The sequence below is a fragment of the Balaenoptera physalus genome, assembly GCF_965194825.1.
Source record: "Balaenoptera physalus genome assembly, chromosome: 3".
In the NCBI taxonomy this organism is placed as follows: domain Eukaryota; kingdom Metazoa; phylum Chordata; class Mammalia; order Artiodactyla; family Balaenopteridae; genus Balaenoptera; species Balaenoptera physalus.
Window position 1 is genome coordinate 38,454,365 of NC_138890.1, and position 16,562 is coordinate 38,470,926.

General features: G+C 42.7%; 2 protein-coding genes and 1 long non-coding RNA gene across 5 annotated transcripts in view; 2 read left to right on the plus strand and 1 right to left on the minus strand.

Annotated features, from left to right (window-relative positions):
- The window catches only part of LOC309658220 (uncharacterized protein), a 92,250-nt gene extending 86,512 nt beyond the window's left edge, over positions 1-5,738 (minus strand). Inside the window, exon 1 of the mRNA XM_082456617.1 lies at positions 5,721-5,738. The gene's annotated coding sequence lies outside the window, so the exon portion shown is untranslated. The remainder of the gene's footprint in view (positions 1-5,720) is intronic.
- LOC309658261 overlaps positions 1-16,562 on the plus strand; it is a 477,588-nt gene that overhangs the window by 428,391 nt on the left and 32,635 nt on the right. The gene's annotated exons all lie outside the window — the stretch shown is intronic.
- On the plus strand, positions 277-16,389 carry IL12B (interleukin 12B). 2 transcript variants are annotated; one of them, XM_082456538.1, is made up of 7 exons: positions 277-366; positions 4,581-4,668; positions 8,079-8,354; positions 8,927-9,044; positions 10,666-10,883; positions 12,339-12,496; positions 14,126-16,389. In XM_082456538.1, the coding sequence occupies exons 2-7, from the start codon at positions 4,581-4,583 to the stop codon at positions 14,255-14,257; spliced, it is 990 nt and encodes a 329-aa protein (XP_082312664.1). In that variant the 5' UTR covers positions 277-366; the 3' UTR covers positions 14,258-16,389. The 2 variants fall into 2 exon arrangements, with proteins under 2 accessions (XP_082312664.1, XP_082312663.1); XM_082456537.1 differs by lacking the exon at positions 277-366 and having other exon boundaries at positions 4,570-4,668.

Consider the following 16,562-nt stretch of genomic DNA (forward strand, 5'->3'; position numbering starts at 1 on the left):
TATCATCTTCCCAGGGCCGTGTCTGTATGAATGTGCGTGCGTGTGTGTGTGTGTGTGTGTGTGTGGCGCATGAAGCACAAGGGGTGGTAAGAGTGTGTTTCTGAAATCCAGATGTTAAAGGAGTTAGGTTGGGGGAGGATGCTCCGGACATACTAAATCTTTTGCACTTCATCTCATCCTCTTTAACCTCAGGAGAACCACAGATTTTGCTTTTGGACCCTCTAGCATACAACTGCTGGACCCTGACCTGAACTCATCCTCCTGTGTGACCTCTCCTTGGCCTTCCTTCTTCTGTAGTCTGTGGAGCCCAGGGAGGCTGCCTGTTACTGTCTCTAAGCACTTTGGTCATGATGTCAACCCAAAGAAGTGAGCATCCCATCTACTTCCTTTTTCCCCACCCAAAAGTCATTTCCTCTTAGTTCATTACCTGGGATTTTGATGCCTGTGTTCCCTCTGCCTTATTGATACACACAAAGAAAAAAAAAAAAAAGGAACTTCTTGAAATTCCCCAGATGGTTGTGAGAGTTCTTTTCAGTGTTGCAACTTGGAACAAGTCAGTTTCTAGTTTAAGTTTCCATCAGAAAACTTGGTAGGAGTAGGGTATATAAGCTCCAATAGTAGCAGCAGCAGAAGAAGAAACAAACGGTTTCAGACCCAGGGAACACTGCAGCCTGACCAGAAGCAAGGTAAGCACTTGCCTAGGCCCTGCCACCCCTTCCACAGGCCCACAGGCTGTCCAAGGGTAGACACCATTCATGTGCTACCCCTGTACCAGGCATTGTGGAGTGGGTGAATTCCTGGAAGCATTCCTGGTGACTTACCTGCTGGGACACTAGTGAAAAGTCAGTGCTTTGGGGATTAATATATAAAGTATTCATTTTAAAAGTCAACTAATAATAGTTGTATATTAAGGTCTGTGAACAAATGTACATTTTATAGAAAGGTTTGTCTTGTTTTAAAGTGGTATGTATATAAAAGTGTGTTCCTCAATATTAATACTCATCAGTTAAAGGATTGTATAAAGTGAGTGGTGCTTCCCTTATTATTGTAAACTTTTTAAAAGCCTTTTATTCAGTAAGTAATAATGAATCCAGTAAGTAATTGAATTCATTCTTATACCTCATAATTGAATGTTATAAGCATAGTTGGTCCCATATTTCTCGTGGGCTTGTGACAGTCAACTAGATTGACAGTTAAGTTATCCAGATCTTTTGGATTAACTAATCACTTAAAAAATGGAAAGCAACACCAATGTTTAAAACTACTTTCTGAAGTTTAAAATCTGTGAGAAGGAAAAAAAAGATAATCTTTACTGTGTCTTATAGTTGCCTAGGTAAATCGTGTGCAATAATTTTCAGGTTAAAAAAATAATGGTCAGTTTAAAATATCATTTTAACAAAGAGATTACTAAACCTGAGCTGATGGCCCACTTTTTTCAAATAAGGAATTTCAAGGTATTAGAAAGAATTTGGGCAGCCTCTTAGAGTTCACTTTACTGGGGTCTGAAATTTTATTATTTCTGTCCATTCATTCATTCTTCTAATAATTAATGAAATCCCTCTGAGCTAGACTCTCTCTGCTAGACTCCAGGGACATAGTGTGGAATAAGACAGACATGATCACTGCCATCAGAGAGCTCAGTGTGGTGGGGAAGACAAACATGAAAGAAGTAACTATATGATTGCAATTGTGTTATATAAGCGCTGTCAAAGGAGGAATGGGGCTCTGAGAGGAACCAGCCAGGAGTCCTGACTTCATCAGGGCACCATGCTGGATACTTTATGTGAATTATTTCATTACCTCTTCATCACAGCAGGGTTCCCATTTTACAGATTAAGAGTGTGAGGCTCAAAGACTCGTCCAGAGTCACACACCTAACAAGTGGCAGAGCTGAGATGCCAACACAGCACTGCCTGTCTCTAGAACTGGGACCCTTTGCATGTGCTACACAAGCCTTCTGTGACTATGTTTTTTTATTTTTAAATAATAATTCTCTTTTCTAATTAAAAAGAAATGAACAAAATAAAACTTGAAAAAGAGATGCCTAGCCAATTGTCACTGGCATGCCCATGTTGGCACCAGAGTTAGGGAGCCTTAACACACCACAGGACCTGGGGTCCCTGGGTCCCTCATACAAGGGTTTCAAGAGTTTAGAAAACCTATGAAATTCCATTTTAAAATGTTTAATCCTTAAAACTCTCAAATTTAGCAGGCCGAGAAAATGTGATCTGTGGGATACAACCAAACAACCCTTTGAGATGGGTATTATGTCCATTTTACAGCTGAGGAGACTGAGGCTTAGAAAGTAATTTGGCCAATATCATATGATTAGTGAGTGGTCAAATCGGAATCCAAGCCCTTGGTATCAGATGATCTAGAGAACAACAGGGTAACTGCATGCTGCCCCTTATTGGTTTCCCCTGGGTTTGATTAAGAAAATGACCCACCACCATCTCTACCTTCTGCCAGTGTCCTGTGGTTTAAAATGTAGGTGATACAAAAATGGGAGCTGTTTCTTAGAACCATCACCAGGGCTCCCTTGACCCTGAAGTGTTGTTCACCTGAAGTTCTCAGATGCATCTGAGGCCCAGAGGGGAAGGGCTGGGCACTTAGCCAAAGGGAAAATCCCAGTGTTAAGAGAGCATAAAGGATTCACCAGGAGGTGCCAGGAATCTCTACCATTTCCATTCCCAGAGTGCTAACATCCGAGGTTTATAGGCCTGTGTAATTGCAGTACCTCTGTGGGCATTTCCCTACAGCCAGGCATGACTTTTTTGTTTATCCATCACAGACAACACAGAGAGAAATCAAATTTTTCCTTTATCTCTTCTGCTGGGTACAAGCTAACACATTTGGTTGGCTTCTATAATATGTCATCTCATTGCATTCTCCCAACAACCCTTTGAGATGGGTATTACACCCATTTTGTAGATGAGGAGACTGAGGCTCAGAGAGTAATTTGGCCAATCTCACACAACTAATGAGTGGTGCAACCAGAATTCAAGTCCATCCTGCTGGTCTCCAAGCCTACAAATGTACTAACTGGTGCTCCATGGCAACTAGAACTTTGCTACAGTCATAACTTGGACTAAACTGATAGATGTGCCCTTGAAAGTTGCCTGCTGCAGTGACAAGAGTGCTGACAGTGTACGGGAAGGCCTGACTTCTGCTCCTGACTCTGCCACTCAGAACCTGTATGATATAAGGGAATAAAATACGTGGCAAAGTTCCCCTAGGATTAGCAGCAGTTCTGACAAAGCCACGATTTGTCAGTATTCTGTTACCCCAACCAAGGGGTGCTTATTTTTAAGGTATTTCACAGAAAACTTTGAGTCTTGTTCTTCATATGGCCCAGTGGTTTCTGAAACCATGTTCCTACAGAACACTGGTGCTCTCCAAGATGGATGGAGGTGTGTCAGACTGAAAATAAATAATAATCATCTCCACCTAATTCACAGGTGGGGTGTAATTGTCAGTCTGAAGATTTTCATAAACCCTGGATACTAATCTAGACTGAGTTTCATTATAAGTGAAACTAATTTAGCACAAAAGTATGCATTTCATTATTTCATATTGAATATATTCTATGGTCTTCTCCCAAAGAACATCTTGATTTGCAGGGGCTCTGAACCCTGAACATGGATTAAACCAATGGATCTCAAAGAGTAGTCCTCAGACCAGCAATATCAGCTTCCCCTGGAAACGTGCAGGAATGCAGATTCTCAGGCCCCCCCAGACCTGCTGAATCAGACATTCTAGGGTCAGGGTGGGAATGGGGGCCAGCAATCTGTGCTTTAGCAAGGCTTCCAGGTTATTCTGACATATGCTCAAGTTTGAGAACTACTGGTTACCTTATGTGGGAAGAAGTAATCTTTGTGTTTGGAACAGTTACAGTCTTAAGCAGGGAGAGAAAGGAAACCTCACCAACAAGGGCTGGACTCATTGCCAGAAATTGAAAGATCACTTCAGTATTACTCCCCCTGCCCCCCAACCCAAGTCCTTTAGTCCTGGGTGTCACCGCACATACTGCCTTGTGCTGCTGTAATACGGGTATGTAGCTTATCTCCCCAACTGGAGGGTAGGCATTTAACACACTGACTTAAGAAATATTTGTTGAATGAAAGTATTTGCTCCTAGAAGTCGGGTCCAGGTAAAAATCATTTTTCACTCTCAGCTGCTCTAGCTCAGTGCCCTTTACACAGGAAGTACCAAGTAAATAATGACTGAATGTTGATCTAGACAAGTCACATTCCTCCTCTGAGCCTTAGGTTTCTCATCTTAAAAATAAGAGGAGCATATCAGATAGCTGGCCTTAAGGATCGTTCAGCTGCAGATCGTCTGCGGTTCTCTATTTGGAGATGCTCTTACCCAGAGACTGGCAGAGGGCTCCTGGAATTCACTGAGTATTAACCTGACAGTGTAGAGAAGAAAGAGGAAGATAAAGATTAACGACAATGTACATAGAATGTGAATATGGTTTCCAAAGGAGATTGCCTAACTACTGACATTCTCTCTTCTCTTATCCCTCCTCTTCTTTCTCTTTTCCTCCATCTCCTCCTCTGCTTCTCCCCCTCCTGCAGATGCACCCTCAGCAGTTGGTTGTCTCCTGGTTTTCCCTGGTTTTGCTGGCATCTCCCATCACGGCTATATGGGAACTGGAGAAAAATGGTAACCAGCCTTTCCTGATTCTCTATGAAGGCCCCAGGATCTAAGACAGGACTGTCAGGCAGCCCCTGATGGGAAATCAGACTGAAATGGGCAGTCCTTGGGGCTTCCTAGTGAAAGCCATCACTCTGGGATAACACGGGCCCTATGTCCTTGTTCCACCTTTGAGGGTATCTATTATTGTATGGCTTGAGGGTATCTATACTGTTTGGCTTTCACGTTAGATGCCAGAGAAGAAGCTTTTTATGGACTATGGTGGGAAAAGAGAGATGGATTTTGCCAGTATTACTAAAAACCAGCTGTGTCATATGATTAAGATTCCAAAGTGAAAGATTAGAAAAGTATAAGAACTATGCTCTAACATCTTCCACTCCACCACGCAATACTACCCCCTCAGTTGGCACCGAGATGACTTACCTCTGACCAAGCACTTTGGGGAAAGCATGGAATTTAGACCCACACTGACTTGGGTTCAAGGCTGATTCTGCCACTTATTGGTTATGTGACCTTGAGCTGGGTCACCTCTGAGCCTGAGTTCCCTCGACTGTAAACTGAGGATTACAAAGTGATATCTACTACATAGATTATTAAATGTACTAGTGAATGCAGAAGACAACTCAACAGATGATGAAGTGACAGTAAATGTTAGCTAGTATTATTGTTTTGGTTATTTAAAATAATGTCTCTGATGATTCAAGAGAACCTGTTTATTTTCCCAGTGATCAATAAAAATTATTAGTAGAATAATAGATAGGTATTATCAGAATAAGGGGTTCCCTCTGTCCTTCTAGTATCTCACACACGGTAAGTATGTATTAACTGATTGTTAGTTGTTCCTGAAAGACGCTCAGATATTTCTCATTGAAGGCAACATAATAATGTTGGCAATTACTCTCTTTAATAATAAAATAATAATAATAGTTGATATTTATTGAGGCCAGCATCTCATTTAATTCTCACCACAACCATAAGCGATAGGGACTGTGTGTACCCCATTTTACAGATATTAAAAATAGAGGCTACAGAGATTAACTAACTTACCCAATTTCACATACCTGGTAAGGGTGGAACAGGAACTTGATCCCAATTCTGTCTCACTTCAACACTTATGAACTTAAGTATTTGAAGAAGGTTTTACCAGAAGGACATGAAGCAATTGTTTCCTCTGTCCTTGGACAGCTGAGCAAGAGGAAATAGGCATACATTTAAAATGAAGACATTGCAGCTGATGATGAGAAATGATCTTTCAATAGTGAGGAGAATACAACACTAAAATGGGTCCCTGAAAGAAATTTGGGGCTCTTCCTCCATTCTTAAGAATTTCTGGAAGATGACAGTCCAGCCATCCCTGCTCTGCCCCAGGAGGTTCTGAGTGTTTTAGACCCTCCCTTGAATAAAGACAAAGCCCTGAGCCAGATGATTATGCCAGATTCCTTCCAACCCTGGGATTTTTAGTGAGCTCAGGAGCTTTGGCCCTTTCATAGTACACCGTTACTTACTTCTGATTTGGTAAACCACAGAAATTCCAGAAAGTCAATGTGAGAAACACTGAGAGAGCATGCAGCTTTGGAGACAAGATGAGATGCAGCTAAGCATTAGGTTCTAGATGTGCCTCATCAGGCTGCCCCCTGCAGCTGTTTCCCCTACTCTTGGGCAAGGGTCTTCGGCTTCTGAATCTTAGTTGTGACAGGAAAATAGCCATGCTGGTCAGTCACCAGTGGGACAGAGAGAAACCAGAGAAAGCCAAAGGTGCCACATGGTTTTATGTCATCACAGCTGACCATTTTCCAAGAGTTGGGGCCCAGATGCTTTTTACCTCTCGTCTCTGTTACCCATTCAGTAGTTTTAAATCCCTTTGATGTCAAGTGGGAACTTTATATTCCACAACAGCTTTACATTTGGACACCAGTCACAAGAGCCAGCAGTTACAGCTCATTTAAGGGCACTGTGTCAAGCTCTTATATGAATTAGCTTATGTGATCCACATCTCCACCTTCTGGATCAAGTACTATAATATGTTGCTTATTTTAAAGATAATGACACTGAAGCTTAGAGTAATTGAATGCCTTGCCCAAGGCCACAGGCCAGTGTAAGAGATAGAGCTGAATCCTAACTCAGACCTGTGTGATTCCAACATCCAGGCTTTTCACCACTGTGGCTCTCAAACTAGAGTGGGTTTCAGAATCACCTGGAGAGGTTAAAAACAGGTCACTGGGCCTGTCTCAAAGTTCTTGATTCAGCGACTGAGAATTTGCAACGCTGAGTCTCACGTGCTGCTGGTAGTAGTTGGATGATCATGCTTTGAGAAGTACTGCGTTAAACAATTCTATTTAATTAATAATTGATGCATGAATGAATGAATGAAGATTTGATGTGAAATACACTTTGAAATACTATATTAGGCCATTCCTCAAGTGCCAGTTTAGATACTGGTAGTAAAGGTTCAATGCAGGGAATTCCCTGGTGGTCCAGTGGTTAGGACTCTGCACTCTCACTAGCAAGGGCCCGGGTTCGATCCCTGGTCAGGGAACTAAGATCCTGCATGCTGCGCGGTGCAGCCAAAAAAAGATCCAATGCAAAGCTGCAGAGACAGAAGTTCTGAGATATAACTCTTGTGCTTCTCACTTGATGTAACCTTGCTTAACCTCTTGGTCTCAGTACCCTTCTCTACAAAATGGAAAGATTAAGATCTACTGAACTGCCTCGTAAGAAGGTAAAATAGCTTTTAAAAACACAGAGAGAATGAAAATCTCCATTGGTGAGTTTCACGCAGTCGGAAATAAATCCTTCAATCCCCGTGGAAAATTGGAAGGCAGTTTCTCATGCAGTTGTCTGAACTTTGGTGTGTGAATAACAATAACAACCAATGCTGAGTGACAGGTTCTGTGCTAAGTGTTTTACATGCTTTTTTCATTTAATCCTCACAGCCAAACCTACAAGGCAGATACTATTATTATTGTCATTTTACAGACAAGGAAACTGAGGCTCATGGTAATTAAGTATCTTTCTCCAAATTCCCCAGCCAGCTACTGGGGACAGGATCTCAGTCCTGGTCAGTCTTTCTCAACACTTATTCTCTATGAATGTGAACTGTGCTGGAAGTTTCTTACATCCACCAGGCCTTCGGGAAAGAATATTGTGCTGTTTGCATTTTTCAGTATATCAAGGTTTTCCTCATCTGCCAGCTAATTAGAGGTTAATTATTCATGGCAGCCTGGCAGTTAACAAGTCGATGGCAGCTATTAAACTCTTTGCTTCTCTCTTCTACAACCTTGAACTCAAGTGGTGCCCAAAAACCTGAGATCATCTTAGCAAGCATTTGCTGTTATGAGCAAGGTTGTGCTGCTTTAGCCATCCAGATACCGGGTGATCCAAAAAACACAGTCTGATTCTCCAACCCCTGTGCTCTCCAGTTTATGTTGTAGAATTGGATTGGTATCCTGACGCCCCTGGAGAAATGGTGGTCCTCACCTGTGATACCCCTGAAGAAGACGGCATCACCTGGACCTCAGACCAGAGCAATGAGGTCTTGGGTTCTGGCAAAACCTTGACCATCCAAGTCAAAGAGTTTGGAGATGCTGGGCAGTACACCTGTCACAAAGGAGGCGAGGTTCTGAGCCATTCGCTCCTCCTGCTTCACAAAAAGGAAGACGGAATTTGGTCCACTGATATCTTAAAGGACCAGAAAGGTAATTCCATTCCCTTGGGTAGCATCAATTTTCTCTTTTGCTCCATAAGAGATAAAAAAATTAAAAATTTAAAAGGCAAGACATGATTAGTATAGTTAATGAAGTAATACCACGTCCCTTACTGAAACCACCCCAAACCTACATTTTCCTTTGTTTTTCATTTGCCGGACACTTTGGGTTATCAACCATCAAAATCTCCTGTTGAGTTTCATGGGAAGTCTAGATGCTTTTCCTGAGATTCTTTTTAAATAACAGTGATATTATTGGATGGCTAATGGGAGTTAGTTAATGTGCATAGTGCGTAACTCAGCACTGGGCTGATAGCCTTGAAAAATATTAATACCTCCTTGCGATATGTTGGGTGTGTGGCACACAGAATCAGCATCCTATTGGGACATTCCCAGTCCTCGCTGACTGTCTGCCTGGGGAACAGCAGATTTTCCAAGGAAATAAATGAAAGATCTTCACTCTTGTACCATTTGTTGGCCTGTGATTCATCGCAATAAAAATCTTTGCAATTTTAAAAGAAAGAAACCCCCTAAATATTGAATTCTTGTTCTTTTCAAATCCAGAACCCAAAAATAAGAGCTTTCTAAAATGTGAGGCAAAGAATTATTCCGGACATTTCACCTGCTGGTGGCTGACAGCAATCAGTACTGATTTGAAATTCAGTGTCAAAAGCAGCACAGGGTAAGTGAAACCACTCGGGTTTCTCAGCATTTTGCTAAAACTTTCTCATTAAGAAAATAAGGGCAACCTAGCAATGGCCTTTCAGTTAATGATAAGGGAGAAAATAAAGCCAATCCTATATTTTTAACCCCCCATCCACACACACACACCCTTGCCTAAATTAGGGAAAGGACATGGAGATTTAAGCTAATTGCCTGAACAAATGTATGCATTAGAACAGGATATTATTGGGGCCTGGGAAGAGCCTCTGCTGTATTTGAACCCACTCATCCAAATTGTCTGGCGATGCCTCATTAAGGCTCATAGCACCACGGCAGGGGTGGGTAGTGGTGATAAGAGGGGAAATTGAAGCTGTGAAGGACTTGTCGAAATTGCACCTCGAGTTGAAAATAGAAACAAGAGCTCTAGGGCATCGATCTTGCAAGCCCTGAGGCTGACTCCAAAACTCTGTGAGGCCTCTAGAAATTTTCCCTGGGCCACTTCAATTCCTTTCTCTTCTGCTGACACCACCAATCTGAAGTTCACTGTTTGTCCTATGCAGTTGGGCTTACCCCAAGAAACCAATTCCCTTGGTACAGAACCTACATTAACACTCTGTGTGACTTCCTTCCCTCTCATCAAAGTTCCCAAACAGTGTAGGATAACAGAGTAAACCCTAGGTGATCATCCTGACCTGGCCACTATTTAACTGAGTAAATTAACCTTTGGGGACTTACTATTCCATCTTTAAAATGAAAATGCTTGCTAAAGAAATGCTTATACAAGTGCACAGAGACATAGATGCAAGAGTTCATCGTGGTGTTCTTGGTGATCAGCAGGGCAAATGTTAAGTAAAGTGTAGTACATTATACCCCAGCTTAATGTGCAGTCCTCAAAATGAATAACCCAATCCATGTGGTCTGTCATGGAGCACTCCCCATAATATGTTCAGAAGGGGGAAAGATGGTTGCAGAATTATGTATACCAAATTTTATATATAATATATATATATATATAATTTGATATTATTTCATAAAAATAAAATCTATGTGTGTATATATAAATATGTGTGTATGCATATATATTGATACATGTGGATATATGATTGCTTTGAGTATTCACAGAATAATGTCTGGAGAGATACAACAAGCCAGGAATAGTATTTATATCTAGGGAGTGACATTAGGGTTAAAAAGGGGATTAGGGTTAAAAGAGGCATACACATTTCATTTATACACCATCTTTATCTTTTTAATTTTTTAAAATTGGTATGTACTGATTTTGTCGTTAAAATCCAGAAAATGAGTTAAAAATTTTAATAAGGAGATTTAATCAGGAGCTTTGGATCTAAAAGTTTTCAGATTCATTTAGGCCAGAGGCAAACATCTGTATTGGGTTGGCCAAAAAGTTCATTAGGGTTTTTCCGTAAGATCTTATGGAAAAACCTGAACGAACTTTTAGGCCAACCCAATTATTACCTCTCAAAGCAAAGCTTGTTCTCATGGGGAGGGCAGCTTCTTATCCCCTTGAGAGAAATCAAACCAGTTGGAGAAATTGTGTCCTCAGACAGCTGTCTGGTTACAACAGCTAGGGATGCACCTGCAATCATGTGACACAGGATAATATCTGTCTTTGATTTCAGCTCCTCTGACCCCCGAGGGGTGACGTGTGGAGCAGCGACGCTCTCAGCAGAGAGGGTCAGAGTGGACCACAGGGAGTATAAGAAGTACACAGTGGAGTGTCAGGAGGGCAGCGCCTGCCCAGCCGCCGAGGAGAGCCTGCCCATTGAGGTCGTGGTGGAAGCTGTTCACAAGCTCAAGTATGAAAACTACACCAGCAGCTTCTTCATCAGGGACATCAGTGAGTTTGCTTGATTATATGTGCTTAAAAAGGATAGATGCCGTTCATCATGTTACAATGCCCCATGCACTGGGGTTAGGGGTTTATATGCATTATCTCTTTTATTCTGTACCCTGCCCCGAAAAATAATTATAATGTAGATACAATTGTCTGCATTTTAAGGAAGTGGAAATTAAGTCCTAGCTAGGTTAAACAACTTGCCCCAGATCTCACACGTAGCAATTCAGACCTGGATCTGCCCCTCTAGAAAAAGCAGGCTCTTGGCTACACTTCTATTCTGCTGCTCAGGCACCTTCCATGCTGAATTCAAGAGCAGCCCCTCAAGCATAACATTCATATGCAGAACCAGAGCTTCCCCTACTAACTGCAATTATTCCCAACCAATCTTTCTCTAGCATTTGAAAAAGAGACTTCTTTATTGGAATATAAACCCCTCCAAAATGGATGTCTGTTTTTTTCAGTTGGAAGATGGAGATTTTTGCCATTTGTCATTTCCTTTACCATTTATCCAATGTACATGCATCATGAAATAAAAAGTGATAGAATCACAGAACCTGCTCAAGCATTTGTGGGGAGATTGCCTTTGGTGGAAAGGAGAGGGTGGGGTCTTGTTCACATAGGGTACCAGGGAAGGTCTCTATGAGGAGGTGGCATTTAGCTGAGTCCTAAAGGAAAGAAAATGCCATTGTGTTGAGAAGAGGAAAGAATATTTGTGCAGCATCTGCTAGGAGCCTTGGTCTTTGTGTGGAGAGGTGCTAGATCCAGAGAGCCCAAGCCCATTCCATGGACTCTCTCCCCTCCCCTTCCCCTCCTAGAAAAAGGTACACTACTTGAGGACAGAGTCTGACACTCACTGTTGTGCTTTCCATGCACTGTCCAGTGGCTGGCACATAATGGGGGCTTTTTATTGAATGAATGAGTGACTGAGCACAGAGACAATTTGGCTGTAACTGCCTCAGGACAGGTCAGTGTCAGATTCCACGAAAGGGCTAAAGAAAGAGCACTAAGTGGAAAATCTCTCATCTGGTCCCCAGCAAGAGGCTCAGCCCAATTCTGAGTCTGGTGCAGAGGGGGATTGATTACAGAGAGGGTGGTCCTTCACTGCAGGCCCAGATGTAAGCATCTTGTTGTCTCTAAGAACTTTCCTCTGAGCATCACACAGAGGTGGTTCCACCACCAGGCCCCTGTGACTGCACAGGGATGAGAAGGATTCTGAGCCTCTCTCAGGTTCAGCCGTAGAGGAGGCAGCAGTTGGTGAGGGCTGCCTTGTACAGGCACCAGCGTGAACGCCAGCCGCAGGGGTGCCTCACATCTGCCAACCAGGCGCTCAGAGAAGTTAAGTAACTATGATATGGACTCAGAGCTGGTCAAAGGCGAAAGTGAGACCAGAAGCCAGAACTACCTTACCCCAAAGCTCCATTAGCAAAATAAAGAGTGTTTCTCTCTCTTCCACAGTCAAACCAGACCCACCCAAGAACCTGCAGCTGAAGCCATTAAAGAATTCCCGGCATGTGGAGGTCAGCTGGGAGTACCCTGACACCTGGAGCACCCCACATTCCTACTTCTCCCTGACATTTTGTGTTCAGGTCCAGGGCAAGAACAAGAGAGAAAGGGTAAGATGTGATTCAGGTGCCGTCTATTCTGTAGTCAGGTTTATGTAGGCCCACATCAAGGAGATTAATGATGATAATAACAGCGAATGTTTATTTGGCACTTTCTATGTGCCTGAAACTGTGCTAAGGGTTTTCCCTGCGTATCTCACTTAATTCTCACAGTAACCCTAGAAAGGCAGGCAGTGTTACTCGTACCACTTCACTAGTGAAGATTTTGAAGCTCAGAGAAGTTAAGTGACTTGCCCAAGGTCACCCAGCTAGAAAGTGGCAGAACCAGGACACAAAGGCCATGCACCTAACACCCTACTGCCAGCATGGTTGATCATTATCTTGCTCTCAGAATTGGTCCTCGGCTTCCCTGGTGGTGCAGTTGAGAATCTGCCTGCCAATGCAGGGGACACGGGTTTGAGCCCTGGTCTGGGAAGATCCCACATGCCGCGGAGCAACGAGGCCCGTGAGCCACAATTACTGAGCCTGCGCGTCTGGAGCCTGTGCTCCGCAACAAGAGAGGCCGCGATAGTGAGAGGCCCGCGAACCATGATGAAGAGTGGCCCCTGCTTGCCACAACCAGAGAAAGCCCTCGCACAGAAACGAAGACCCAACACAGCCAAAAATAAATAAATAAAATTTAAAAAAAAAGAATTGGTCCTGATATAGGAAATCTGGGCTCTAGGAGCCTAAAAATGTTTCAAATTGATGAATATAATGGGTGGTAGAACATTCATGCTATATCTCATCCAAAATAGATAATTCCCGGCTGTTCCACATATTGTGAAATTATCTTATTGAACAGAATGTTGGCTAAGACAATGGCTTTCAAACTTTCTTGCCTGAGCATCATAATCCCAAGGTCCTAGAGGCCCTCTTATAGAGCCTGAGACTCCTTGGACGCCAGTTTTAGAAATCACTAAACAAAGGCCTTATTCGGCATAGTGTTTAGCACGTGGTAGAAATTCAGTGATTCAGGTACTCCCTGAGAATTTTTTTGTGGAAGGGAAGGGCTATTCTGGAGTAGATTTTACCTAAAAATTATTTAAAATCTTGATATGTACTTCCCAATATAAGATCTATATTATTAATAGGCAGTATTTATAGAGCACTTTCTACATGGTTAAATACCTTGCTACTTTAACTCTGTGAGGGAGTGAGTATTATTATCCCTCTCTTACAAGTGAGGAACTGAGAAACAGAGAGTCTAAGATATTCTCCTGTGGCCACATAGCTAATAAATAGCAATGCCTGGGCTTGAACACAGATTTTATTCTGATAAAAGGATCAGGATATGGAATTTCAGAATATCCAGGGGACAGCTAGAGCAAATCTGTCTCAGTCCCACCATTGACCTGCGGTGAGCGCACATGGGGCCTTCATGCAAGGCAACTGTGCTAGAAAGATGAAAACTGGACCAAACAATTTCTCCCTCAGGGCTTTGGGCTTATAAAGTAGAAAAGCCGCATCTGTGTTGAGAGCTTCCGTCAGCAGGTGGCACAAGTTCTACACACACCCCTATGAATTGCAAGTGTGGTGCCCTGAGACCAAGGTGTGGCTGTTTTGGGAGACTGTACTTTGCCAAAATATGCCCAGCCCACCTTGTGATTGCATTGCCAAAAATTTCCCTCTCCTTTGCAGAAAGATAAACTCTTCATGGACAAAACCTCAGCCAAGGTCACGTGCCACAAAGATGCCAACGTCCGCGTGCAAGCCCGGGACCGCTACTACAGCTCATCCTGGAGCGAATGGGCATCTGTATCCTGCAGTTAGGTGAGCAAGCCTGCAAAGCCCAGCCCAGACCTGCACACTCAGTGTACCCAGGTGCAGGACAATGGTGGGGGCTGTGTGGGACAGGAAAGAGGGGGTGGGATGCCCAACACGCAGTCACCAGAGGCAGAAACATACATTTGTTCATTAACAGATACTGATTGATGCCCATAGTATTCCAAGCACTATGCTGGGCACAGGGACACTGCAGTAAAGAAAGCAGGCACAGGTCCTGCCCTTCCAGGAGGGTAGGCAGTGGGAGAGAGAAGTAGCCAAGAGTCAGAGCACAGGTGTCCTGCAAGCTGTTTCCAGGAATTAGAATCTTATCTGGAGACCACTGGGGGCCACTGAAGGGCTTTAAGCAAGGAAATGACATGATCAGATATTCTTTTAAGAAAACTCTCGAGACTTCCCTGGCGGTCCAGCAGTTAAGACTCCGTGCTCCCAATGCAGGGGGTACGGGTTCGATCCCTGGTTGGGGAACTAAGATCCCACATGCCTCAAGGCACAGCCAAAAAAAAACAACGAAAAGAAAAGAAAACTCTCAAGACAGCCTCTGGTAAGCATGGTATCAGCAAAATCCTAGGCCACATAAGAAAGGGCTGGACCCTTCTGACGAGGAACCCCCAAAATCCAACTGCCCCAGATAATGTGTTGTGCGAAATAAGAAGGGTTTGCTACTGAATTTCAAATCCACATAGACACTCGCCATTCTTTTTCAGGTTCTAATCTCAGGATGAAACTTTGGAAGAAAAGTGGAAGACATTATGCTAAATTTTTAAAAGATGCAGTGGAACAGGACCCTCCCCCTAAAGATATTTTCTACCAATTTGCTTTTTTTTTTTTTTTAGGATTATAAAGATGTCTTTGCTGTATTTTTATATTGAAATGCTAAATGCCCATCGAAACAATCAGCTAATTTATTTATACAGTTTCCAGCTAGCAGGTCAAGCTGACTTTTATGTTATTTACATATTTAAGTAATTTATGTATTTATTAATTTATTACTGTTATTTAACATTTGTGTGCCAAGATATATGTTTCATATACTCATGACCTGATTTATAAGGAATGGGCCCTATTATGCAAAATGTGAATTTATGTGTTATTTATACTGACAACTTTTCAATCGAGGCTGCAAGTGCATCAGTTTTATGGCAACCAGTAAGAACACAGTGTTCTGATGCCAGCGCCATAATATATTTGTGATGGATTAGAACACAAGAGATAGTTAAATAGACATGGAGACACAAACTCTTTGAGGAGGTCCTGGAGAGCAGATATTAGTTCCCGTGTCCATGAAGACTTCCTTGAAGTAGTGGTGATAATTCAGAGCTGTTTGCACCTCTAAGCAAGTTTAGTCTTTGGATGCCTGAAATTAGAAAGAGCTAAAAATGATGATTGGAATTGAAATTCAGCTTCAGCCTTCCTGGCAGCCCCCTTCTATCTGTAAGATGAAGGAGAATGACATGGAGATATCGTAAGTGTCTGGAAAGTAAAAAGATCTTATGATTCAAGAGAGAAGACAAGCATAGTTATGGCTAAGGACAAAATTGTCAGAATTGCCGGTTGTTCCTTAATAGGCACACAAAGAAGCAGACAGATGCGGAGAAAACAGCCATGAATCTCTTACTTGTCAGCATGAGGGAACATGACAAGCAGATATGACTAGAAAGTGCCGAGCCATTAAAATGCTACTTTTAAGTAATGAATGTGCTTTCTGTAAAATGATTCCATTTATTTTCTGTTTACTTATTTATTTTTATATTCTGATGGTGAACTAATAAAAACATAACTCTTCTTTGCAATAATATTTTGGGCTTTCTCAGTTGACTGGGTATCCTGTTCCCACGCTTACCAGGGCTGTGTTATTTTTCCCTTACCATTGAAGGATTGCCCCACCGTGAAGCAATTTCATTTCTGGTTTTGCACAATGGGCCCTTTCCCTTTATAGGAAAGTCAGTGTCTTGCCAAGCTCAGGAAATGTCCCTGTGATCTGACCACGGAGGACTCTGCAAGGGCACTAAACTGCATTATGCCCCTTCAGGGGTTGGATACTCTTGCTTCTGTCACCTTCTAAGCTGGAATCAACTCTACTGGTTTCCAAAACATCATGAAACAAATTTCTCACCTGGTAGAGCCATGGGCAGCCCATCCTATAGGTCCAGCTCCAGTGTTCATGGAGGGTTTGCCATCTGTCTGGCCAACTGCTAGGCCCTGGGGTTGAGGAGTTCCAAAACACCTTGGGTTTGCCACCCCGAAACAGTGCCCACTCGTGGCAAAGCCTATAAGACTGGGATGAAAAGTT

Coding starts and splice junctions, on each gene's coding strand:
- IL12B (XM_082456538.1), top strand. CDS start 4,581: ATGCACCCTCAGCAGTTGGTTGTCTCCTGGTTTTCCCTGGTTTTGCTG. Junction 8,355..8,926: donor TATCTTAAAGGACCAGAAAG/GTAATTCCATTC, acceptor TTTCAAATCCAG/AACCCAAAAATAAGAGCTTT. Junction 10,884..12,338: donor CTTCTTCATCAGGGACATCA/GTGAGTTTGCTT, acceptor TCTCTTCCACAG/TCAAACCAGACCCACCCAAG.